Genomic DNA, 26,237 nt, shown 5'->3' with positions numbered 1-26,237 from the left:
GTTGTGTACGCAGAGTGTACACTGTGTACAGACCGGACAACATTTCCAGAGTCGTGTGCTATTCTGTATGTCTTGCAGATAACTTGAATGAATAGAGTTTATCCACAATCTGTAAGGCTGCCGGGTGGTGACCAAGACCCGAATGGCGATTAACATCCTCCCCCCTCGCCCCATGTTCTTTCTCCACCACTTTTCTACTTCTCCCCAGCGTGCCCCCTCTCCGCACGGGCGGGCGGGCGGGCCGGATCGGCGCCGTGGGCCGGGTCCAGCGATGGGCCAGCCCCGGAGCGGCCGGTCCCTCCCCTCCCTGCCCCGCCCTGCTGCGCTCGGCTCCGGGGGCTGGGCTTCCTCGTCTCCTTTGTCAGCCGCCTCGCTTTCCAGCCAGTCAGTTTCGCTGCGGCCCCGGACCGGACGAAGAACTCGGGTAAGCGCCGTGGGGAGCGGGGGTGGGCCCCCGCCGGCGATCGGAACTTTGGCTGGGCGACGCCAAACTCCGGGCTCCCATCTGTTGCTGCGCTGCGTGCGGTTTTGTTTCGTCGGGTCTGGCGCTCGGATCGTTTCGTGCAATGCCTGGCATTCGGGATCCTCCGTGGATGTATTAAACCAGCCGGTGTATTGGTGTGTGTGACCCCGGGGAGATCTGCTCCCTGACCAGTGTGTGTGTGACCCTGGAGAGATCTGAGCCATGACCAGTGTGTGTGTGACCCCGGGGAGATCTGCTCCCTGATCAGTGTGTGTATGACCCCGGGGAGATCTGCTCCCAGACCAGTGTGTGTGACCCCGGGGAGATCTGCTCCCTGACCAGTGTGTGTGTGACCCCGGGGAGATCTGCTCCCTGATCAGTGTGTGTGTGACCCCGGGGAGATCTGCTCCCTGACCAGTGTGTGTGACCCCGGGGAGATCTGCTCCCAGACCAGTGTGTGTGACCCCGGGGAGATCTGCTCCCTGACCAGTGTGTGTGTGACCCCGGGGAGATCTGCTCCCTGACCAGTGTGTGTGTGACCCCGGGGAGATCTGCTCCCAGACCAGTGTGTGTGACCCCGGGGAGATCTGCTCCCTGACCAGTGTGTGTGACCCCGGGGAGATCTGCTCCCAGACCAGTGTGTGTGACCCCGGGGAGATCTGCTCCCTGACCAGTGTGTGTGACCCCGGGGAGATCTGCTCCCTGACCAGTGTGTGTGACCCCGGGGAGATCTGCTCCCTGATCAGTGTGTGTGTGACCCCGGGGAGATCTGCTCCCTGGCCAGTGTGTGTGACCCCGGGGAGATCTGCTCCCTGACCAGTGTGTGTGACCCCGGGGAGATCTGCTCCCTGACCAGTGTGTGTGTGACCCTGGGGAGATCTGCTCCCTGGCCAGTGTGTGTGTGACCCTGGGGAGATCTGCTTCCTGACCAGTGTGTGTGTGACCCCGGGGAGATCTGCTCCCAGACCAGTGTGTGTGTGACCCCGGGGAGATCTGCTCCCTGACCAGTGTGTGTGTGACCCCGGGGAGATCTGCTCCCTGACCAGTGTGTGTGACCCCGGGGAGATCTGCTCCCAGACCAGTGTGTGTGTGACCCTGGGGAGATCTGCTCCCTGACCAGTGTGTGTGACCCCGGGGAGATCTGCTCCATGACCAGTGTGTGTGTGACCCTGGGGAGATCTGCTCCCAGACCAGTGTGTGTGACCCCGGGGAGATCTGCTCCATGACCAGTGTGTGTGTGACCCCGGGGAGATCTGTTCCCTGACCAGTGTGTGTGTGACCCCGGGGAGATCTGCTCCCTGACCAGTGTGTGTGTGACCCCGGGGAGATCTGTTCCCTGACCAGTGTGTGTGTGACCCCGGGGAGATCTGCTCCCTGACCAGTGTGTGTGACCCCGGGGAGATCTGCTCCCTGACCAGTGTGTGTGTGACCCCGGGGAGATCTGTTCCCTGACCAGTGTGTGTGTGACCCCAGGGAGATCTGTTCCCTGACCAGTGTGTGTGTGACCCTGGGGAGATCTGCTCCCAGACCAGTGTGTGTGACCCCGGGGAGATCTGCTCCATGACCAGTGTGTGTGTGACCCCGGGGAGATCTGTTCCCTGACCAGTGTGTGTGTGACCCTGGGGAGTTCACATTCTGTCCGAGTGTTGCTCTGGGCTGTTCTGGACGAAGCCCAGTGAGTCTGAGACTGGGGGTGGGGGGAATGTGGGTCTTTCACAACCCACTCTTCCCTAGCCACGGTACAGATGGCAGAAGGTCTGCCTCTGATCTTCTGACCCAACCATCCCAGGGTGATCCCGTGCTCCTTCCTCACCCACAGTGTTGAGGGAGGCCATTCGACCCATCAGGTCAACACGGGCTCTCTTTACCTGGTTTCTTCCCCGCCCCTGAGCCTCTTTCACATACTTACTCAGCAGCTTCTGATGGGCAATTACCCTCGACCAGATTTGTGTTGAGGCCCATCCACAGCTTCGTAGTACCAGCAGATCCCATTGGGTGGTGTGTCAGTGGAGATGCTGGTGTAGAAGGGATGCCATGCTACATCTCATGCCTTGTTGCAAGACTGAAAGAGTGCACGTGTCCCATTACCGTCGGTACAGTCGTCGTTCTGTTGTTCCTGTGATGGTTTAAGTGCCCCCTCATCTGATGGGAATTACAGCAAGCACTGAGGGCCCATTAAACATTGTTATGTTTTTCCCAGGAAGAATTTGTGTCCTCTTCCACACTTGGCTCCGTCCACATGGAGATTGTCGGTATGGAGAGGTGTGTTTAGGGTTTGGTTGGTCTGTCCTGTGTCTCAGCTTTGAACGTGTTGCCAGGAGTATTGTGAAAGCAGGCACAGTTGGGGCATGTGATAGACACCTAGATATGCAGGGAGTCAAGGGGTGTACGTATAACTGTCCAATACTAGAGGGCATTCATTTAAAGTCAGAGGGGGGAAACGTGAAAGGGAAGTTCTTACACCAAGTGGTGGGTGTTTCGAATGTGTTGCTAGGGATGTGCTGGAGACAGGTACAATGGACGTGTTTAAGAAGCTCAGAGAGGCACTTCGGAGAAATGAAGGGGTATGGACCAGGGGCTCAGTGTGATTGGATGAATTAGTTTGATGCACTGTTACGTTCTGAAGGGCCTGTCTTGTTCCTGTCCGGAACGAGGTTTAAATCGGCATCATAGTTGGTGCAGACATTATGATCTGAAAGGCCACTTCCTGTACTGTACGATACTGTGTTCAAACACACTGAGTGAGACGTTGCGTTCTATTTTAGTTCAGATTTCAGTTTCTGGTGAAGAACTTCAGTGAGTGTAGGTTTGTATAATCTCTGATCTGTGAAGCAATATCTTACTGCTTCTCACAAAGCGATTTGGAACTCCACTCAGTCCAATGGACCGGCGTTATGTCAATTTGCCTGCTGCTCTGGAACAGAAAAAAACTTGCCTGAGTCAACCCCTCAAGCCTGCTCCACCTCTCAATAAGATCATGACTGATCTTTCGTAAAGGTGAAATCTAAATTCCTGTCTATCCTGGGTAATATTTTACAGCCATTGCTCATCAAGAAACGATGTTGGTCCACTTTAAAGAGTACACAGGGGGATGGTTTCCTCTACCCTTTGAGGGAAATAAGAACACCTCACCTCAGTGTTGAATAGGATACACCTTATTTTTAACAGTTTTGTCTAGTTTTAGATGAAGTCGGAGTATTCAGCACAGAAACAGGCCTTTTGCCCACGCTGTCTACAGCAGCCATCAAGAACCTGTCCCAGTTGCCAGCACTTGGTCTATAGCCTTGTATTCCTTGATTCAAATGTTCAGATACATGTTGTATCATCTGAGGGTATCACAAACACAATAAATTCTGCAGATGCTGGAAATCCAAAATAACTCACAAAATGCTGGAGGGACTCAACAGGTCAGGCAGCATCTATGGAAAAGAGTTTCAGGCCGAGACCCTTCATCAGGACTGGAGGAAAATGATGAGAAATCAGAGTAAGAAGGTGGGGGTGGGGTGGAAGTACAAGGTGGCAGGCGATGGGTGAAAGTGGGAGGGGTGAAGTAGAGAGCTGGGAAAGTGATTGGTGAAAGAGATACAGAGCTGGAGAAGGAGGAGTCTGATAGGGGAGGACAGGACACCATGGATGAAAGAAAAGGGGGAAGAGCACCATAGGGAGGTGATGGGTGGGGAAGGAGATAAGTGAGAGAGGGAAATGGTGAAGGGGGGGGGGGGGCATTACCAGAAGTTTGAGAAATCAATGTTCATGCCATCAGGTTGGAGGCTACCCAAATGGAATACAAGGTGTTGCTCCTCCAACCTGAGTGTGGACCATGGTGAAAATAGAGGAAGCTATAGGCTGGCCCATGGGACTGGGACGTGGAATTAAAATGGGTGGCCACTGGGAGATCCTGCTTTTTCCGCGGCAGGACCATGGGTACTCGGCGAAGCGGTCTCCCAATCTACGACATGTCTCACCAATATGCAGGAGGTCACACTACAGTAGATTATTCCAAGAGACTCACAGCTCCCCTCCCTCTCCCCATTTCCCTCTGTCACCTCATCTCCTCACCAGCCCATCACCTTCCTCTTGTGCTCCTCACCCTGTAATCTTTTCCCCATGGCTTTCTGTCCTCTCCTATCAGACTCCCCTTCTCCAGACCAATCAACTTCCCAACTCTTTACTTCACCGCTCCCCCTCCCGGTTTCACCCATCACCTCGTGTTTCTTCCCCCCCCCCCCCCCGCCCCCACCTGCTAGTCCTGACTTCTCATCTTTTCTTCTCCAGTCCTGGTGAAGGGTCTCGGCTCGATACGTTGACAATTTACTCTTTTCCATCAATGCTGCCTGCCCTGCTGAGTTCCTCCAGCACTTTGTGTGTGTTCCTTGGATTTCCAGCAACTCCAGAATTTCTCTTGCTTACAGTGAAATACTGTTCATACAGAACAAATCGTTAGACAGTGCATTGAGGCAGAACAAGATAAAATAATTACGATGCAGAATAAAGTGTAAAACTGTCTTAACAGAAGAAATGAGTGGATCTGTAGGGAGCAGTATGTAACGAGCCATCACGTTCCAGTGCTCTGTAACACAAAAACGCTTGAAAGAGTGTAGAGAAAATTTACAAGGATGTCACCGGGTCTGGAGGACCTGAGTTATAGGGAACAATTGAATTGGTTAGGACTGTATTTTTAGAATGTAGAAGATTGAGAGGAGTTTTAATAGAGGTATGCAAAATGATGAGAGTTATAGATAGGGTAAATGCAAGCAGGCTTTTTCCACTGAGGTTGGTTGGGACTACACACAGGTCATGGGTTAAGGGTGAAAGGTGAGGAGCTTAAGGAGAATGCAGAGGGTTGTGAGCGTGTGGAATGAGCTGCTAACATAAACTCTATTTCGATGTTTAAGAGAGGTTTGGATAGGTACATGAATGGTATGGATACAGAGGGCGATGGGAGGAGGTAGTTTAAATGGTTTCAGCATGGACTAGACTTGTGGAAGGGCTTGTTTCTGTGCTGCACTTCTCTATGCCCCCCCCCCCCACCCCAGGAAACACCCATTCCACATTCACCCAGTCAACATCTTTAAAATCCTTTTTGTTTCGATCAAGCCCTCTCTCACTCGGCTTGGCCCAGCCTGGCCTGCCCATCCCCAGGTTTGCAGGCCTGGGAGACACTCGTTCTGTGTGTGGATCGATGTTGGTGTTACCTTGCGACAGGGGTGTCTGGCTGTCTGATGCATGGGGTGCGGGGAAACCAGAACTCTCCGTCTGGCTGTCTGATGCAGCCACTGAGTCGATAATCACCTGTCTGTGGAGATGGAGCATTCAGACTGCGACTCAGGGAGTATAGGGAGTCGACTGGAATCTCTGGAGTTGCCCTTTTCTTGCCAAGTCCTGCTTAACCTCAGTTTAAGTGGATGTAAACAGCCAAAAGCAAGACTGGCACAGCAAATCTGTGCTCCATAACTTTCTGCTGGCACGCTTCCCGACCCCTCTCTGATCTCTCCTCACAGCAGCAGGCTGTGTCTCCAATTTACCGGTGCACGATATATCAACTCTACAGGAGTTCTGTGAGACCATCTCTCACTCGCTAGTGTCTGCTGTAACAATTTCTCTCCCACACTTGCCTAAGATGCTTCCTCCAGCAGATAGTTTCTTGGCCAGAGGCCTTGCCGTGCAGTGATTGGGTGACTCATATCTTCCAGAGGTACAGTGTGTATCCCTGCTGCTCCTTGCTAAGTGAAGTTTAGAATAATCCAGCATGGAAACAGGCCGTTCGGTCCAACTGGTCTGTTGTGACCTTCCATTTTAACCCTGTCATGCATTGTCGCCTGTGCCTGGTGCTCATCCGATCCTTGCTTCCATCACTGTCCAGTCCAGCAGATAGTCATCATTCTCTGAGTGAAAGGGGTCCCTCTCTGAACTCCTTCCCCCTTATCCTACATCCTTGTCCTCTCTCTCTGAGAGGGAGAGAAGTCTCCAGCAATCTTCTATTTCTGTGCACTTCAGTCATATCCTCTCTTAACCAGCTCCACTCCAGAGGGAACAGTCTCAGCCTGTCTGATCTTTCCTCATAACAGAAACACTGCACCCTAGAGAACACGCCGGTGAACCTCCTCAGTCCCCTTTCCAGTGCTTTCACATCCCTCCTACACCTTGGTGACCAGATGATAGACTATCTGACACAGGGTCAGAGAATGTTGAATCTTTGTGGGTGGAGTTAGAAACTGAAAGGGTTAAAAATGCAAATTATATAGAGGCCTCCAAATAGTAGTCAAGATGTTGGGTTGAGATTGCAAAGGTGCTGGAAAGGGCATGTAAGGATAATGTCGTAATTGTAATGGGGGATTTCAATATGCAAGGGGATTGGGAAAATCAGATTGGAGTTGGATCACAAGAGAGGGAATTTGTTGAATGCCTACGAGATGGCTTTTTAGAGCAGCTTGTGCTTGAGCCTACTTGGGGAAAGGCTGTCTGAGATTGGGTGTTGTGTAATAACCCAGGTCTCATTAGGGAGCTTAAGGTGAAAGAGCCCTCAGGAGGCAGTGATCATAATATGATTGAACTCGTACTGCAATTTGAGAGGGAGAAATATAAGTCAGGTGTATCAGTATTGCAATGGAATAAAAGAATTACAGAGGCATGAGAGAGGAGCTTGCCCAGGTGGATTGGAGGGGGATGCTAGTGGGGATGATGGCAGGGCATAAGATTCTGGGAGTAATTCACAAGGCGCAGGATAGATATGTCCCTCAGAAGAAGTTGCTGGTGTAGGCAACTGTGGTTGACAATGACAAGGGAAGTTAAGGACTGCATAAGAGCCAAGGAAAGGGCATAAAATGTAGCAAAAATGAATGTGAATTTGGATGTTTGGGAAGTTTTAAAAATCCAACAAAAGGCAGCTAAAAAACCATGAGGAGGGAAAAGATGAAATATGAGGGCAGACTAGCCAATAATATAAAGCAGGGTACCAAAAGTTTTTTCAGTTACATACAGAGTGAAAGGAAGGTGAGAGTAGATATTGGACCACTGGATATGATGCTGGGGGACAAAATTGGCAGACAAATTTATTAAGTTCTTTGCATCAGTCTTCACTGTGGAAGACACGGGCAGTGTGTCAGAGGTCCATGAGTGTCAGGGAGCAGGAGTGAGTGCCAATGCTATTACAAAGGAAAAAGAGTGAGGTCTTAAGGTGGATAAGACTGCATACCAGAGTCCTGAGAGAAGTTGCTGAAGAGATAACGGACTCATTGGTCATGATCTTTCAAGACTCACTGCATGGTTCCAAAGGTATGGAAGATTGCAAATGTCACTCCACTGTATAAGAACAGAGGAAGGAAATTATAGGCTATTTAACCTCACCTCAGTGGTTGGGAAAGTGTTGGAGTCTATTATTAAGGATGAGGTTTTGGGGTGCTTGGAGACTAATGATAAAATAAATCAAAGTCAGCACGGTTTCTGCAAAGGGAAATTTTGCCCGACAAATCTGTTAGAGTTCTTTGAGTAAGTAAGAAGCAGGATGGACAAAGGAGAGGCAGTGGATGTCATTTACTTGGATTTTCAGAAGGCATTTGATAAGGTGCCACACACGAGGCTGCTTAACAAGATAAAATCCTATGGCGTTACATGAAAGATACTGGCATGGATAGCAGAATGGCTGACAGGCAGGAGACAGCGAGTGGGAATAAAAGGAGCCCTTTTCTGGTTGGTTACCAGTGACTAGTGCTGTTCCTCAGGGGTCAGTATTGGGACTGCTGCTTTTCACATTGCTTTGTCAGTGATGTGGATAATGGAATTGATGGCTTTGTGGCAAAGTTTGCAGATGATACGAAGACAGGTGGAGGGGTAGGTCGTGCTGAGGAAGCAATGTGATTGGAGCAGGACTTAAACAAATGGGCAAAATAGTGGCAGATGGAATACAATATTGGGAAATGTCTGATAATGCATTTTGATAAAAGGAACAACAGTGTGGACTGTTATCTAAATGGGAAGAAAATTCAAACATCAGAGGTGCAGAGGGACTTAGGAGTCCTCGTGCAAGACTCCCCGAGTGTTAATTCACAGGTTGAATCTGTGATAAAGAAGGCAAATGCAATGTTGGCATTTATTTCAAGAGGAATAGGATATAAAAGCAAAGAGATAATGCTGAGCTTTAATAAGACACTGATCAGGCCACACTTGGAGAATTGCCAACAGTTTTGGGCTCTATACCTCAGAAAGGATGTGTTGTCATTGGAGAGATTCCAGAGGAGGTTCACAAGGATGATTCTGGGAATGAAGGGGTTAACATATGAGGAGCTCTTGGCAGCTTTGGGCCTGTACTCACTGGAATTTAGAAGAATGTGGGCGGGGGGATCTCATTGAAACCTACTGAATGTTGAAAGGACTTGATAGGGTGGATGTGGAGAGGATGTTTCCTGTGGTGGGGTATCCAGAACTGGAGGGCACAGCCTCAAAAATTGAGGGGTGACCCTTTAGAACAGAGGTCAGGAGGAATTATTTTTACCCAGAGAGTAGTGAATCTGTGGAATGCTCTGCCACAGACTGCAGTGGAGGCCAAGTCCGTGGGTATATTTACGGTGAAAATTGATAGTTTCCTGATCGGTCAGAGCATCAAAGGATATGATGAGAAGGAAGGTGTATGAGGTTGAGTGGGAACCGGGATTAGCCATGATGGGATGGTGGAGAAGATGATGGGCTGAATGGCCTAATTCTGCTCCTATGTCTTGTGCTCTTATCTTGTGGGGAGTCACCTCCTCCCAGTGTTAGTCAGGGGTGTGGTCCTTTAATATGCCTGACTTACTGCAGCCCACCATTCCGGCCTGTCTCTCTGTACTGGAGGAGTGCTTGGATTGGGGGTAGTTCCCCAGGCTGCACTCACTCGCAGCCCAGCGGTGCAGGAAGCTGGTACACAGATTGCTGCTCGCGGGAAAGCGAAGTGGGCCTGTCCATGGCAGCATGGCCCGGCTGTACGGGTTACCCTCTGGTGTGAGCAGGCTGGAGCTGGGCAGTCAACACCTGTTCCAGCCCACTGCCCCATCCCTTGACCCTGACGCCACATTGTAATGGTACTGTGCTGTCACCGTGCTGCCTGTAACAGTACCATTTTCACGTGCACTCCAGACCTTCAGTGCTCTCTCCTTCCATTCCCCGCCTGGCAGTAATGGAATGGCAGGTCTAGCCTTCAGCTGCAATGCTATTGGTGACAGTATCATGGGCTGATGGCTGTAGTAATGACACAGTGGGTCCAGTCTGTCTCGCCTGGTGTAGGACTTCTCAGTGACAGCATGGTGTCTGCAATAGCAGGGGCCTTGCTGAGTCCTGCTACCCATTGAAATGGGCCTACTTGGGTAGGGCAGCCCAGTCGCACAGCTGGTACATCTCCAGAGACCTGGGTTTGGTCCGAGCCTCCGGTGCTGTGTCTCTGACAGAGGCGCTGGCTCCTCCTCAATTTCCAAAGGTGTGCAGTCGGTAGGTTTGCTGGTCCCTGTGATTGCCCCGAGTGTATGAGGGAGTAGAAGAATGTGGGGAGAATAAAATGAAATTGGTGTGTGTGTGTGTGTGGGGGGGGGGGTCAGCACGGACTGAGTGGGCCAAATGTTCACCCCCGACTCTCTGATAGCATTCCTCATCGTTAGCTCAGTTGTCCACTGAAAACTGCACCAAACGAGTGGCCAAGAAAGAGGGACAGAGAGGTCTGAGCGAGAGGGTGAGGGATGGGTGGGATTGCTACCCTGCGTCTGAAATGTAATGGGCATTGATAGCGAGTGTTCTGGAGTTAAGTGAATATAGCAGGTACTGTAAACGTATATAATTTCAGGAAGCTTGCAATTAGCCTTCAGTTTTTTGTAAGTTGCAAGCAGTAGATTAAAGTTAAACCATAAGCTGCTGCATGCTGCAAGGCAGTGGGGTTGTGTTAATTAGCTTGCATCAAACCAGTTATCATGGTTAAGTTATTTGTACCATTGTGACTTGAGTGCAAGTTAGCATACCAGATGGATGTTGTCATTTAGCATATCAAACATGGTCACACATATAGACAATCTAGTGTTTGTGTACTCACAGACAGCCCTGACAACATTGAGTTTTGGTGTCTGGTTCTCTGGTTTTAGAACATTTTTGTTAATTAGTTTCCCCCAAAGGCATTCGGGCCTTCAGAGGGGTCTTACAATGATAATGATGCCTGTGTGTTGTGCCAAATAAGGACACCTGGATCACCAGCTTCAGTGTCTCTCTGGTGGCTGTGATCACAGTCACAATGTTTGGGCACTTGTGCAAGATGTTTGTGATCCACAGTGTGGCCGGGACTTCAGCATTCTAAGGAAGGGATTATTTTTTTGAGAGTAGCACCCAGCTTAGAGCTTGTTTAGATCAATGACCATGGGATCATGGAGTATCAAAGGACATGACAGAAAGCTGAACTGGTAGATATAAAAGTGTGTTTTTGTGTGTTGTAAAGGACCAACTACCAGACAGCTGTGGATAGTTTGTCGAGACAGTTGCAAAAGCTGGTTACTGACCTGTCAGGATGCTCGTTCGGTGGATTAAGTATAGTGTGACTGGTGAGAACTTTTGGGTTATGTGGGAGATGCTGTTTGGGGCGCCAGAAGATGCATGTATAACCGTTTGGGGAATTGTTTGTGCGTGCCTGTGTGTGGGAAAATCTCAGAATCAAAGCCTAAGATGGGCGATAGTGCAGAAACATTTAACTCTCTGTATAAAAGGGACACGGCAACGTCAGTGGTTCAGTAATGAAGAGGGGAGAATTCGCAAAGTGTATACTCTGTAGTCTTGGGAAGGGAATGGATAAAGCCGGGTGGGTGAAGAGCTCGAGCCCAGAGGAACACTGACTATCAGAGAGGAAGGGAGATGTCTCAGCAGTCCTTTTATGTCATGTGTTCTTGTGAGAAAAAACATCATGTCAGAACTCCGGAACTGATTATCTGTTATTTGTGAAGTGGGGTGCCGTGGGCAATCATAATCGATTGAAAACGGACGTGGGAGCACGGTGGAACATCGGGAAATCTCCAGGAAGACCTTCTTCATTGCTGCTGCTGCTGTGAGGTCCGGGACTCTGCTGGGAAGAACAGGCCCCCAGTCCTCGGGGTCGCGTTGCCGATGGCCGTTGGCGGGGCCGTCTTAATACGCTCGGCAGAGGATGGTGCTCGGAGAAGCTGTGCCGGAGGGGATGGTCGTCGGCTCGGAAGTTCGACGGACTCAGGTCGCTTTCGGTGTGTGCTGCGTCTGCGAGGCTGAGTCGGGCGGCGCCGTGGAAGTCCATAGCGGGGATACTCCCTTCTGCCGCCGGCGTGGGATGACGAGTCTGTCGGGACCCTGGGGACTTGTGGAAACTGTCGTGATTTCTTTTGAACTTACAGTCCTTTAACATCTTGGACTATTTTTACTGTGCCCATGGTCTTTTTTTTATCAATTATGCTATTGTTTGCACTGTTGTAACTATGTGGTTTTGTGCGGGTCTTGTAGCTTTAGTTTTTAGTCTTGTTTTGTCTGGTGGATTTGGAGCTCCTTTCTGGGGAACACGCTAAGACAGTAGCACAATATTAATACGCGGCAGCCTCTCCGGACTCTGGATTGGGGATTGCCACACGTTACGTGGATTTTCTGGTGTAGTCTGTTTTGTCATATGCTTTTGTGATATCATTCTGGGGGAACGTTGTCTCATTTTTTAACTGCATTGCATTTGTGGTTTCTAAATGACAATAAACTGAATCTGAATGGTACAGTGTGTAGATAGTAGAGCTACAGGGGAAGGGATGACTGCAGGGAACAGAGAGACAGTGTTACAAGCAGAACTGGACAGACTGAAGGAGCAGTTACGGGCAGAGAGAGACGTGGGTGAAAATCAGGCTTGAATCAGGGAGCGGTCTGGGCAGGCTGAGAGGTAAATGGGATAAGGCCCTGCAGGTGGGTACACACTGGGTAGCAACTTTGGGAATAACTGTCAAGGAAGACGATGAGGTTAAATGAGAGGCACTGGACCAGCGAGTTGATCAAGCGGGGAAGTACCCACAAACAGGAGAACTGCCTGTCAGAGTGGCACCCATAGACAACAGACTCGGAAACCCGGTGATCCCAGCCAGTCACTTGCCCTCATCACCCTCTGCAAGCCCTTCACCCAGGGGAAAAGCAGAGCAATCTACCCCAACACACCCAGAGTTGTGTGCGGCAATGCAGAATGTTGGCTGGTGGAGGAAATGATAGACATTGCTGTGATTAAAGAAAGGGGAACGAGTGGGCAGAGATCATAGCAAAGGGCAGCAAAGAGGCAAGTGTGCAGGAAGGACTATTAGAGCCAATTTCGTAAAATTAGATGCAGAAGCAGAGGCAGAGGAGAGGGAGAGAGGGAGCAGAGGTGGGACTGGAATGGAATTGGGCCCACAGGGAGGCAGTAGAACCACTGTGTACTAGACATACAACGGGGTTATATCATGGGGTGATGCATGAAGGAAATCAGGGCACGATCACAGCCATCCAACAGGACTGGTGCTGGCCAGGGATGTTGAGAAATTCTGTTGCTGTTTTATTATTTGTGCCCAGCATAACCCCAGTAAGGGCATAGAGATGCAGTTGGCAAACCAGCCACGACTGAGGGAGCCCTGGAAAGATGTCCATAGGACCCCTGCCAGAAAGCAGAGGCTTTCTGAACCAGGAGATTGTTTTGCAGCAGAGCAGACAGGAAACCCTGGCTGGGCGGGGGGACGCCAGCTCAGGTGGACTCTGTCTGATCAGAGAGCACATTTCACAGGGAAAGTCACAAAGGAGATGTGCAGGCTGTCATTTGACTTTTCAGGAATGGCAGACAGGGTGATAACAGAGATGGGAACGATGGCTTGATGTATTGCTAGGAATCGTGATGAGGTTGTGAATGATCCCAAACCGTACGCTAGATCTGAGCCCCTGTGAATTACTGACCGGCAAGTAGTGTGATTCCACATGGGGTGCAGTGAGCCTGGAACTTGTAGGGATAAAATAACCCAGTACGTAAAGGGCGTCTGTAACTGGCTGAAAGGGTTGAGGGACTGAGCATCACGTTGCTGATCAGAGAGAACCAGAAAAAGAAAAGATAACCCTCCCACAACTGGATGACCGAGTCATGGTGAGGGAGCTGACTGAAGAGGTAGGCTTTGCTCCCAGGTGGATAGGACCACAGCTGGTGCTTCCGACAAGTGACTCTGTGTCTGTGTACAGGCAGCCTGTGGAAACGCTGGGCTCGAGTTAGACTGTGTGACTGGCCCACTTATCACCCTCAGACGGAACAAGGGTCAAGTCCTCCCATAACAGAGAATCTAAGTTTTGAACGTCTGACCACACCCGATGAAAGTAAACACGCAAGTGGGAGGCAGACAGACAGAGAGACCTTGTATGCGATTTGTGAAGAAAGTTTAAAGTGTAAGGATAACTATATAATAAAAGCTGGTTCTTGGACACAGGTGATTAGTTGTATGGATCAGAATAGGAAGATGGGGGGAATCGATGGTGGAACTCCTGGTCTAGAACTCGAAGGCCAATGTTTAAAAAAAATACTCATTTAACTGTGAGGCAAAGAGAAATATTCTCTGTGTTCGAGTCTTTCTAACCCTTTTCCTCAAAGGGCATTGGAATAGAGTCTTTAGAGCAGGCATGGGGCTTTTTGATAACCCAGGGACCGGGGATGGGTTTACAGGCACATCTGCCATCATCTTGTTGGATAGCAGGCTCGAGAGGCAGAGTGATCTCCAGGCTCGCCTGTCCAAATGGGGGGGGGGGGGGGAGGAAAGTGCGTGGTCAGTGGGGGGGGGGGGAAGGTGTGGGGTTGTCCCTTTAGCAGAGGGGACCCTGACCTCCTGGACAGAAGCAGTGCCCAGCCCATTTCCAATGGCTAATGGTTTTAACACAGAGTGGTACAGTAGTGGTGCGCTAAGTGTGTGTGAATTGGAATTGACACGACTTACATACTGTTGATACAGGTGAATTAATTACACAGTGTGTTGAGGTAGAACACAGTAGAACAGTAACAGAATACAGAATAAAGTGTAACAGCTACGGAGAAAGTGCGGTAGCTCAGATGTCCACACCAAATGAGTGACTTACTGGTGGGAAAGTAAGGGAGGATGTAATAAGGTTCAGGATCTTATGAGGTAGATTGTGGGGTCCAGTGCCCACAATAGGGAACTGTTCAATAGTTTTAATGGGGTAGAAGCTGTCCTTGAGCCTGTTGGTACGTGCTTTCAGGTTTTTTCCATTTCCTGCCTGATTGGGGGGGGGGGGGTTGGAGAGAGAATCTGGAGTGGGTGGGGTCTTTGGTACTGGCTGTTTTTCTGGGGCAGTGAGAAGTATGGAGGAGAGGCTGGTGTCTGTGATTTGCTGGCCTGTGTCCACGACTCTCTGCAGTTTATTGTAGTGTGTGGCAGCAGTTTCCATACCAACCCGTGATCATGTTTGCATGATCTGTTGTTCCCCTCTCCCTCCATTGGGTGTTTGGTCCTTTTAATGGGTTCTTTTGGGTTTCTTGTGGCTGCCTGTAAGGAGGCGAATCCCAAGGTGGCATAATGTACACGTACTATGATCATAAACTTACTTCAACATTGGTGCATCCAGATAGGATGTTTTCCACCTGGGATGGGGGGGGAGGGAGCGAGAGGGAGAAAATGAACATACAGTGTGTGGGGTCGGAGCTATGACTGTATGTGTGGTGGTGACCATAGAACCATCGAACACGACAGCTCAGTACAGGCCCTTCAGCCCTCCATGTTGTGCCGACCCATATAATCCTTAAAAAAGCACTAAACCCACACTATCCCATAATCCTCCAGTTTTCTTTCATCCATGTGTCTGTCCAAGAGGCTCTTAAATACCCCTAATGTTTTAGCCTCCACCACCATCCCTGGTAAGTCATTCCAGGCACTCCCAACCCTCTGTGTAAAAAAACTTACCCCTGGTGTCTCCCCTAAACTTCCCTCCCTTAATTTTGTACATATGCCCTCTGGTGTTTGCTATTGGTGCCCTGGGAAACAGGTACTGACTATCCACCCTATCTATGCCTCTCATAATCTTGTAGACCTCTATCAAGTCCCCTCTCATTCTTCTACGCTCCAAAGAGAAAAGTCCCACCTCTGCTAACCTTGCTTCAAATGACTTGTTCTCCAATCCAGGCAACATCCTGGTAAATCTCCTCTGCACCCTCTCCATAGCTTCTACATCCTTCCTATAATGAGGTGACCAGAATTGAACACAAAAGTAAGATCTCACCAGATATTTGTAGAGTTGCAACATGACCTCTCTGCTCTTGAACTCAATCTCCCTGTTAATGAAGCCTAGCATCCCATAGGCCTTCTTAACTACCCTATCAACCTGTGCAGCAACCATATAACCATATAACAATCACAGCATGGAAACAGGCCATTCCGGCCCTCCTAATCCGTGCCGAACTCTTAATCTCACCTAGTCCCACCTTCCCGCACTCAGCCCATAACCCTCCACTCCTTTCCTGTCCATATACCTATCCAATTTTACCTTAAGTGACACAACTGAACTGGCCTCTACTACTTCTACAGGAAGCTCATTCCACACAGCTATCACTCTCTGAGTAAAGAAATACCCCCTCATGTTTCCCTTAAACTTTTGCCCCCTAACTCTCAAATCATGTCCTCTCGTTTGAATCTCCCCTACTCTCAATGGAAACAGCCTATTCACGTCAACTCTATCTATCCCTCTCAAAATTTTAAATACCTTGATCAAATCCCCCCTCAACCTTCTACGCTCCAATGAATAGAGACCTAACTTGTTCAATCTTTCTCTGTAACTTAAGTGCTGAAACCCAGGTAACATCTTAGTAAATCGTGTAAATCCTAGTAAACCTTGAGGGATGTATGAATTTGAACCCCAAGGTCTCTTTGTTCATCCACACTTTTAAGTAGCTGACCATTAATCCTGTACTCACTCTTCTGGTTTGTCCTTCCAAAATGCATCACCTCACACTTGTCTGGATTGAACTCCATCTGCCATTTTTCTGCCCAACTCTGCAGCCTGTCTATATCCTTTAATAACCTTCGAGAACCTACAGCTCCATCCACAACTCCTCCAATCTTCATGTCATTCGCAAACTTACTCACCCATCCTTCCACCTCTACAGTGACAGTACTGGTGTTCTCAGGCTGCTGCTACGTTGTGTGGACCTGTCTTACCGAGCAGGCCCGGCTGTTTCTGCACAGGATAGTCTGCCTTACCGAGCAGGCCTGGCTGTTTCTGCACAGGATAGTCTGCCTTACCGAGCAGGCCCGGCTGTTTCTGCACAGGATAGTCTGCCTTACCAAGCAGGCCCGGCTGTTTCTGCACAGGATAGTCTGTCTTACCGAGCAGGCCCGGCTGTTTCTGCACAGGATAGTCTGCCTTACCGAGCAGGCCCGGCTGTTTCTGCACAGGATAGTCTGCCTTACCGAGCAGGCCCGGCTGTTTCTGCACAGGATAGTCTGCCTTACCGAGCAAGCCCGGCTGTTTCTGCACAGGATAGTCTGCCTTACCGAGCAGGCCCGGCTGTTTCTGCACAGGATAGTCTGCCTTACCGAGCAGGCCTGGCTGTTTCTGCACAGGATAGTCTGCCTTACCGAGCAGGCCTGGCTGTTTCTGCACAGGATAGTCTGCCTTACCGAGCAGGCCCGGCTGTTTCTGCACAGGATAGTCTGTCTTACCGAGCAGGCCCGGCTGTTTCTGCACAGGATAGTCTGCCTTACCGAGCAGGCCCGGCTGTTTCTGCACAGGATAGTCTGCCTTACCGAGCAGGCCTGGCTGTTTCTGCACAGGATAGTCTGTCTTACCGAGCAGGCCCGGCTGTTTCTGCACAGGATAGTCTGTCTTACCGAGCAGGCCCGGCTGTTTCTGCACAGGATAGTCTGTCTTGGAACGGCTCATGGTGTTGAGAGGGAGAAGCCGTCCTCAGTGAATGCCAGTACAAGAATTTAAAAACAAGCATGGATTTGTCTGTGGGTGAGGAGCAGGTACCCTCTGGCAGAAAGCTATGAGGCTTGTACCATGGAGGAGAGACCCAGCTTGGGAGCATAGAGTGGCAGGAAACTATCTCGTACTTATGGGCAAGAGGTGAAGCAGTCACCAAGGGAGTTCTGTAAAGGGGGTTGGAGGTTAAAGGTTGTCAAGAGTTGAGAGTTTGACGAAGATTAAAGGGAGCTTGTGGTAGGTCCACAGAAGCTCCAGTCACCAACATGGATGTATCTTGGAAGCTGCGGACATGGTGAATTAGCAGCTTTTCCTTTGTGAGTGACCCTCTTGCTCACATGGCACGTGTGTACACACACCTTTGCATGTACCATTACACACGTGCATCCTGCCTCAGCCTTCTCACATGGCATGTATATGCACATATTGTACACACACAATATGTGCACACTTACCCTCTCTTAAGGTGAGTGAAGTTCACCTCGTTCAGCGGAACTGTGCATAGTTACTCATGCCAGATACAGCCCCTACATTGCACAGAGATATCTAGCTACATTGCCGATTTAAATGTCTCACTGCCCTTGGAAGTTTTCGTGTTTTATTGTTTTACAACACTGAATCACAATGGATTTAGTTTGGCTTTTTTGACATTGTTAAATATAAAAAGATTCTTTTGTGTCAAAGTGAAAACTGATCTCTACAAAGTGATCTAAATTACAAATATAAAACACAATATAATTGATTGCATATTGTACTATTCTATGTTCTATAAGTATTCACCCCCTTTAATAGGACACACCAAATCATCAGTGGTGCAGCCAATTGGTTTTAGAAGTCACATAATTAGTCAAATGGAGATCACCTGTGTGCAGTCAAGGTGTTCCAATTGATTGTAGTAAAAATACACCCCGATCTGGAAGCTCCAACTGCTGGTGAGTCAGTATCCTGACAAAAACTACACCATGAAGAGGTTAAAGGTTATTGAAAAGCACAAATCAGGAGATGGATACAAGTAAATTTCCAAGTCACTGAATATCCCTTGGAGTACAGTTAAGCCAATTATCAAAAAATGAAAAGAATATGGCACAGCTGTAAATCTGCCTAGACCAGGCCGTCCTCAAAAACTGAGTGACTGTGCAAGAAGGGGACTCATGAGGAAGGCCACCAAGAGACATATGACAACTCTGGAGGAGTTACAAGCTTCAGTGGCTGAGATGAGAGAGACTGCACATACAACAACTGTTGTCCAGGTGCTTCACCAGTCGCAGCTTTATGGGAGAGTGGCAAAGAGAAAGCCACTGTTGGGGGGGAAAAAAATCACATGAAGTCTTGGCTAGAAAATTGCCAGAAGGCATATGGGAGACTCTGAAGTCAGCTGGAAGAAGGTTCTATGGTCTGATGAAACCAAAATTGAACTTTTTGACCATCAGACTAAACACTATGTTTGGCTTAAGGCAAACACTGCTCATCATCAAAAACACACCATCCCTATCATGAAACCTGGTGGTGGCTGCATCATGCTGTGGGGATGCTTCACTGCAGCAGGCCCTGGAAGGCTTGTGAAGGTAGAGGGTAAAATGAATGCAGCAAAATACAGGGAAATCCTGGAGGAAAACTTCATACCGTCTGCAAGAGAACTGCGACTTGGGAAAAGATTTGTTTTCCAGCAAAACAGTGATCCAAGCATAAAGCCAAAGCTACACAGGAATGGCTTAAAAATAACAAAGTTAATGTCCTGGAGTGGCCAAGTCAGAGTCCAGACCTCAATCCAATTGAGAATTTGTGGCTGGACTTGAAAAGGGCTGTTCACTCACGATTCCCATGCAACCTGACAGAGCTGGAGCAGTTTTGTAAAGAAGAATGGGAGGAAAATGCAGTGTCCAGATGTGCAAAGCTGGTAGAAACCTCTCCACACAGACTCAAGGCTGTAATTGCTGCCAAAGGTGCATCTACTAAATACTGACTTGAAGAAGGTGTTTTCACTTTGATGCAAATGAGTTTTTTTCTGTTGATCAGTGTCAAAAAAGCCAAATTAAATCCACTGTTGTAATAATGTTGTAAAACAACAAAACATGAAATCTTCCAAGGAGTTTGAATACTTTTTATAGACGCTGTATTTCCATTAAAATAAGAGTTGTTTGTGAAATGCCATGAATAATCAAAGTGCAGTTTAATAGAAACCCAGAAATACCGAGTGGACAAGTCATCGGCAGAGCAACCAGTCACTATCTTCGGTTGGTGGCCTTTCTTCTGAGTGGGAAGTGCGTTTTTTGTGTTCTGTTCATACAGATCAGATTACTACACAGTGCTTTGAGGGAGACCAAGGTAAAATAATACCAGATTGCAGAATAAAGTATAACAGCTACAGAGAAAGTACAGTGCAGATGACAGTAAGATGCAGGACCGTTACATACAAGGTAGATTGCAAGGTCCTGAGTTCAGTTTATTGTACTAGAGAACTATTCAATTTGTACGACAGCAGAATGGAAACTGTCCTTTATCCTGGTGGTAAATGCTTTCAGGTTTTAGTATCTTCTGCCCAATGGAAGAGGAGAAAGAGACAATTCCAGGATGGACGAGAGGAAGATAGCACTTTGTACTGTTGATGCTTTGGGCAATACTTGCCCTTACAAACTGGGGTGCGGAAAAAATGTAGGTGAAGGAAATCTAAAAGCGAAGCAGTAAATGCTGGTCAGGCAGATCCATGGAAAGAAAAGCAGTCAGCATTTCAGTTTGGAGACCCTCCGTCAGAACTGAGGAAGGAGGCAAAGGGTAACACCAGGGCCAGAAGTTGTTTGGCTCCTTTTTCATTCTGAGAAAGGCTCTCTGACTGGACATTGACTCCATTTCTGTACTCACAGATGTTGCCTCAGTTGCTGGGTATTTTTCCAGCATTTTCTGTTTTCTGTGTTTTGGGACAAAGGAATGTGGAGTTAGGAAATCGTGGGACCAGGGAGCTGGGGAGGATATGGGATCAGTGGTGGGCATAGGGGACGGGGATGGTAAGATTTGCTGTTGTCTCTGCTGAGGCTACAAGTGCCCTTGCTGTTGTCTCTGCCCACCTGGGCGTGCTTCCTTGTGTTACAGAGTGACTAGCTCCCTTGCTGTTGTCTCTGCCCACCTGGGCGTGCTTCCTTGTGTTACAGAGTGACTAGCTCCCTTGCTGTTGTCTCTGCCCACCTGGGCGTGCTTCCTTGTGTTACAGAGTGACTAGCTCCCTTGCTGTTGTCTCTGCCCACCTGGGCGTGCTTCCTTGTGTTACAGAGTGACTAGCTCCCTTGCTGTTGTCTCTGCCCACCTGGGCGTGCTTCCTTGTGTTACAGAGTGACTAGCTCCCTTGCTGTTGTCTCTGCCCACCTGGGCGTGCTTCCTTGTGTTACAGAGTGACTAGCTCCCTTGCTGTTGTCTCTGCCCACCTGGGCGTGCTTCCTTGTGTTACAGAGTGACTAGCTCCGGTTTCCATACACTACCCCCCATCTTCCAGCTGCAGCTCGGCCAAGTTCCCATCGTGAAGTTCAGGTCTGCTGGCCACCCGTGTGGTGTAGAGCCTCTCGGACACTGTCTGCCTTCCTGCAGGTGTGGTCTCTTCAGCACTGCTTCAGACCTCAGTATCATCAGCAAGATGTCTTGGCCCAGCCACAGCCAGGCTTCAGTTAATCCCCTACAACCCTCAGCTCCTGAACTGGAGTGCTTAATTTCTTTCATCATTACTCTGAACTTACAGACTCACTTTGCAGGACTCTTTAAATCTCATTGTCTCGTGTTTTTTTTATTTACACCGTCTGTCTTTTGCGTTATGAGTTACTTGTGATGTTTTTAGTTTATGTATTTTCATAAATTCTGTTGTATTTCTTCATTCGCTCAGCAAATGCCTACAAGAAAATTAATTTCAATGTAGCATTGGGTAACATATACAGGACTGTGCAAAAAGACTTAGGCACGTGTAAAAACAATTCTGTAATCCAAAGACGCTTTCTATAATGAAAAGTTTTTATGTACCAAAAGATTTACGATGAAGAGCAGTAAACAGTAAAAAAAAAACTAAATCAAATTAATATTTGTTGTGACCATCCTTTGCCTTTAAACTTGCATCAGTTCTCTTAGGTACACCGTCATGCAGTTTTATCAGAAAATTCACTGGTAGGTTGTTCCAAGCATCTTGGAGAACTTGCCACAGTTCTTCAGCAGACTTTGGCTGTTTCGCTTGCTCCTGTCTCTCTAATCCCAGACAGCCTCGATGACGTTGAGATCTGTGCAGGCAAAACCATCTGACACTAGATAAAAATCTAGGGTGTCTAAGGCTTTTGCACAGTACTGTATGTACAGTGCTTTGATAATTAGTGCCTCTGTTTCCTCAGAAGGCTAAGGAAATTTGGCATGTTGGTGATCACTCTCCCCAGTTTCCTTTTCAATAGAAAGTGTCCTTTCTGGATGCATCACAGTTTGGTGTGGCGACTGTCGTGCCCGAGGGGCCAGGAGTCGCACTGAGTTGTGAATACCGCGTAGACCAGCCCCCTGCCGTGGACTCCGTCTACGCTTCCTACCAGCTCAGGAAAGCAGCCAGACTTCTCCCACCCTGGCCATTCTTTCTTCTCCCCTCTCCTGTCAAACAAAAAATGCAAAAGCTTGAAAATTTACCCCACTAGGCTCAAGGACAGTTCACTCAGTTATTATAAGACTTAACAAGGATGAGCTCTTGATCTCTCAGTTATCTCATCACGGCCCTTGCACTTGTCTAACAGCAGTGTACTTTCTCTCTGTAACACTTCTGCATTCTGTTTTTTCCTTTTGCACTGTCTCAGTGTTGTGGGACGATCTGACTGAATGGTATGCAGAACAAAAGCTTTTCACTGAGCTCGAAACGTGTGACATTACCAATCCCCCACACCAACAACCAATTCTGACCTCACCCCTTGCCCCAGTTGATCTGATGGTTGGCTCTGACACGGTGCTCATCTGACATATGGATTAACACCAGGGGTAGGCCACTCGGCCCATCATCCCTGCTTTCCCATGCAGTAGGAACACGGCTAATTTGGTTGGAATCTGATCTCCCTCATTGGTATCCTCTGATAGTAATCCTTCACCCCCTTGCCTGACAAGAATCTATTTCTTATAGTCCACTAGCACTTGCATCCACTCGGACAGAGTGCTTTGAGAGGTTGGTGATGAAACATAGCAACTTCTGCCTGAGGAACGACTTGGAGCTGCTCCGATTTGCCTGCCATCATAACAGATCAACGGCCGGTGCCATTTCATTGGCTGCAGCTCTGCATTCAACACCATCATCCCCTGAAATCTAATCACTAAGCTGAATTTCAAGACCTAGGCCTCAATACCCCCTTGTGCAACTGGATCCTCGATTTCCTCACTTGCAGACCCCAGTCAGTCTGGATTGGCAACAACATCTCCTCCACCATCGGCATCAGCACAGGTGCACCACAAGGTAGTGTGCTTAGCTCCCGATCTTCCACTTTATACTTATGACTGTGAGGCTCGGCTCAGCTCCAAAGCCATATTTGTTTGCTGATGACATCACTGTCGTTGTCCGAATCAAAGGTGGTGATGATTGAGCATTTAGGAGGGAGATTGAAAATCTGGCTGAGTGGTGTAATAACAACAACCTCTCACTCAATGTCAGCAAGACCAAGGATCTGATATTTGACTTCATGAGGAGGAAAGCAGAGATCCATGGGCCAGTATGCATCAGGGGATCAGAGATGGAGAGGGTCAGCAACCTTAGATTCCCAAGGATCTGTCCTGGGTCCAGCACGTAAAATGCCATACAAAGAAAGCATGGCAGTACCCTGCTTCCATAAAAGTTTGTAAATATTTGGCATTTTATCTAAAACTTTGATAAACTTCTATAGATGCACGGTGGAGCGTATGCTGACAAGTTGTATCATTGCTTGGTTATTGAACACCAATGCCCTTGAGTGGAATAGCTCATAAAACACAGTGCATATGGCCCAGCCCATCGCTGGTGAAGGCCTCCACACCACTGAGCATAACTACATGCAGGGCAGTTGCAAGCAAGCACCCTCACCACCCAGGCCGTGAACTCTTCTCACTGCTGCCATCAGGAAGAAGATACAAGAGGCTCAGGACCCGCCACCAGGTTCAAGAATGACCCCTCAACCGTCAGGCTTTTGAACCAGAGGGAATAACTTCACTCACCCCAACACTGAACTGTTCCCACAACCTATGGACTCGTCTCCTCCACATTTATTGCTTATTTACCATTATAATTATTCTGTATTTGCACATTTCTTTGTACTTTGGCCGTTTGTCTTGCGTGCGGGTTTTCAGTGAGTCTATTGTGTTGCTTTGATTTACAATGTAAGAAATTGGAGTTCAGGGTAGTATTTATGTGCTTTGGTAATCCATTCACTTTTAACTGATTTTACCTCCACTTCAAAGATTCAGATTAGAGGGAAGAAAGTTCCAAAGACTCACCCTCCAAGAGGGAAGCTGGGCCTGTGTCTGTCCGAATTGGGTGGCCTATTATTTTAACCAGCTAGCTCAGGTTTGCAGAGCAGGTCACATGGCCCCTTTAATGCAGGAGAGTTTAGTGGATGCAGGGAGGTGGTGTGGAATGTGGGTGGGGCAGAACGGCATTGAGACAGAACGGGAAATGTGCAAAAGGAATCCTTGGTTCAGGCTGCTTAACGGAGGCTTTGATCGGTGATGAGAGTCCGTCACCTCTCTCTCTCCCATGCACGTCGTCTCGGTACGGAAGGAGGGGTGTGGAAAGCTGTTTGCTGATATCAGTAAACTCTCTAGTGAGAGAGGCTGAAGATCTGTCGGCTCAGCAGTGCCTGATTTTCTTTGTTCGCTCCACAGATCAACAATCGGTGAGGGAGGATGGGTGAGTACGTGGACAAGAGGGACACCTGTGGGACCATCTGTCTCAAATACCTGCTCTTCATCTTCAACTTCTTCTTCTGGGTAAGTCTGGGATCTCGCTGGGGATCTGTCACTCCCCCTCACTGGGGGAATGGGGGGGTTTGTCACTGCTCCTCACACTGGGGTTCTGGGAAGGGGTCTGTCATTTCTCCCCAGGTGGGGGTCCCGGAGGGGTTTGTCACTGTCCCTCACACTGCTTCTGATTTCTGAATCTGCAGGTGAGGTCGAGGTGTGTCCAGTTGTCCCCTGGGCACCCTCCCGGGGTGCTGTGACCAGGTGGTGGGGTGAGCACTGTGGCTGCGGGGAAGGAGGGGAAGAGATTCTGTGAAACATGGGGGATGTCCGGGTTCCAGAGTGGCTCCTGCCGAGAGCCAGTCAGCCTGGACCTCAGCGGTGTGGTCCAGGCTGTGCCGTGCCTGACCGGGGCAGCACGGGGGTGGGGGGGTGGTTTTCCACAAAATCCACACCAGATGCTCCCACCGATCTGATCCAGTCCGGCAGTCTGGGAATGGCCCCTGCTAGAACACAGTCGGACAGGTGGGGAGATCTGCTGGAGCACGTGGAGGAGGGGAGAGAAATGTTTGGGGACAAAAGGGTTAACATTTGACCAGCATTTGATGGCTCTGGGCCTGTACCCATTGGAGTGGATGTGGGGAGGATGTTTCCTATATTGGGGGGAGTCTAGGACCAGAGGACACAGATAGAGTGGATGTGGAGAGGATGTTTCCTATAGTGGGGGAGTCTAGGACCAGAGGGCCCAGGTAGAGTGGATGCGGAGAGGATGCTTCCTATATTGGGGAGAGTCTAGGACCAGAGGACACAGATAGAGTGGGTGTGGAGAGGATGTTTCCTATAGTGGGGGAGTCTAGGACCACAGATAGAGCAGATATGGAGAGGATGTTTCCTGTAATGGGGGAGTCTAGGACCAGAGGACACAGATAGAGTGAACGTGGAGAGGATGTTTCCTATAGTGGGGGAGTCTAGGACGAGAGGGCACAGATAGAGTGGATGTGGAGAGGATGTTTCCTATAGTGGGGGAGTCTAGGACCAGAGGACACAGATAGAGTGGGTGTGGAGAGGATGTTTCCTATATTGGGGAGAGTCTAGGACCAGAGGGCACAGATAGAGTGGATGCGGAGAGGATGTTTCCTATATTGGGGGGAGTCTAGGAGCAGAGGGCACAGATAGAGTGGACGTGGAGAGGATGTTTCCTATATTGGGGAGAGTCTAGGACCAGAGGACACAAATAGAGTGGACATGGAGAGGATGTTTCCTATATTGGGGAGAGTCTAGGACCAGAGGACACAGATAGAGTGGACGCGGAGAGGATGTTTCCTATAGTGGGGGAGTCTAGGACCAGAGGGCACAGATAGAGTGGATGCGGAGAGGATGTTTCCTATATTGGGGAGAGTCTAGGACCAGAGGACACAGATAGAGTGGACGCGGAGAAGATGTTTCCTATAGTGGGGGAGTCTAGGAGCAGAGGGCACAGATAGAGTGGACGCGGAGAGGATGTTTCCTATAGTGGGGGAGTCTAGGACCAGAGGACACAGATAGAGTGGACGCGGAGAGGATGTTTCCCTTAGTGGGGGAGTCTAGGAGCAGAGGGCACAGATAGAGTGGATGTGGAGAGGATGTTTCCTATAGTGGGGGAGTCTAGGACCAGAGGACACAGATAGAGTGGACGTGGAGAGGATGTTTCCCTTAGTGGGGGAGTCTAGGAGCAGAGGGCACAGATAGAGTGGACGTGGAGAGGATGTTTCCTATAGTGGGGGAGTCTAGGACCAGAGGACACAGATAGAGTGGATGTGGAGAGGATGTTTCCTATAGTGGGGGAGTCTAGGACCAGAGGACACAGATAGAGTGGGTGTGGAGAGGATGTTTCCTATATTGGGGGGAGTCTAGGAGCAGAGGGCACAGATAGAGTGAACGT

The 26,237-nt window shown here is 49.1% G+C and overlaps 1 protein-coding gene across 2 annotated transcripts in view; it reads left to right on the top strand.

Annotated features, from left to right (window-relative positions):
- Positions 1–296: 296 nt before the first annotated feature.
- The window catches only part of LOC140729407 (CD151 antigen-like), a 44,896-nt gene continuing 18,955 nt past the window's right edge, over positions 297–26,237 (top strand). Inside the window, exons 1-2 of one of the 2 annotated variants that reach the window (XM_073049113.1) lie at positions 297–424; positions 24,242–24,346. In XM_073049113.1, the coding sequence (XP_072905214.1) occupies positions 24,263–24,346 (84 nt within the window). In that variant the 5' untranslated portion in view covers positions 297–424; positions 24,242–24,262. Of the gene's footprint in view, positions 425–23,997; positions 24,129–24,241; positions 24,347–26,237 lie in introns of those variants that run through there. The other variant, XM_073049115.1, reaches the window with a different exon arrangement.

The sequence above is a fragment of the Hemitrygon akajei genome, chromosome 6 (assembly GCF_048418815.1).
Source record: "Hemitrygon akajei chromosome 6, sHemAka1.3, whole genome shotgun sequence".
NCBI classification, from domain to species: domain Eukaryota; kingdom Metazoa; phylum Chordata; class Chondrichthyes; order Myliobatiformes; family Dasyatidae; genus Hemitrygon; species Hemitrygon akajei.
Note: the sequence above shows the minus strand (reverse complement) of the source record. Positions and strands in the feature narration are given on the sequence as shown.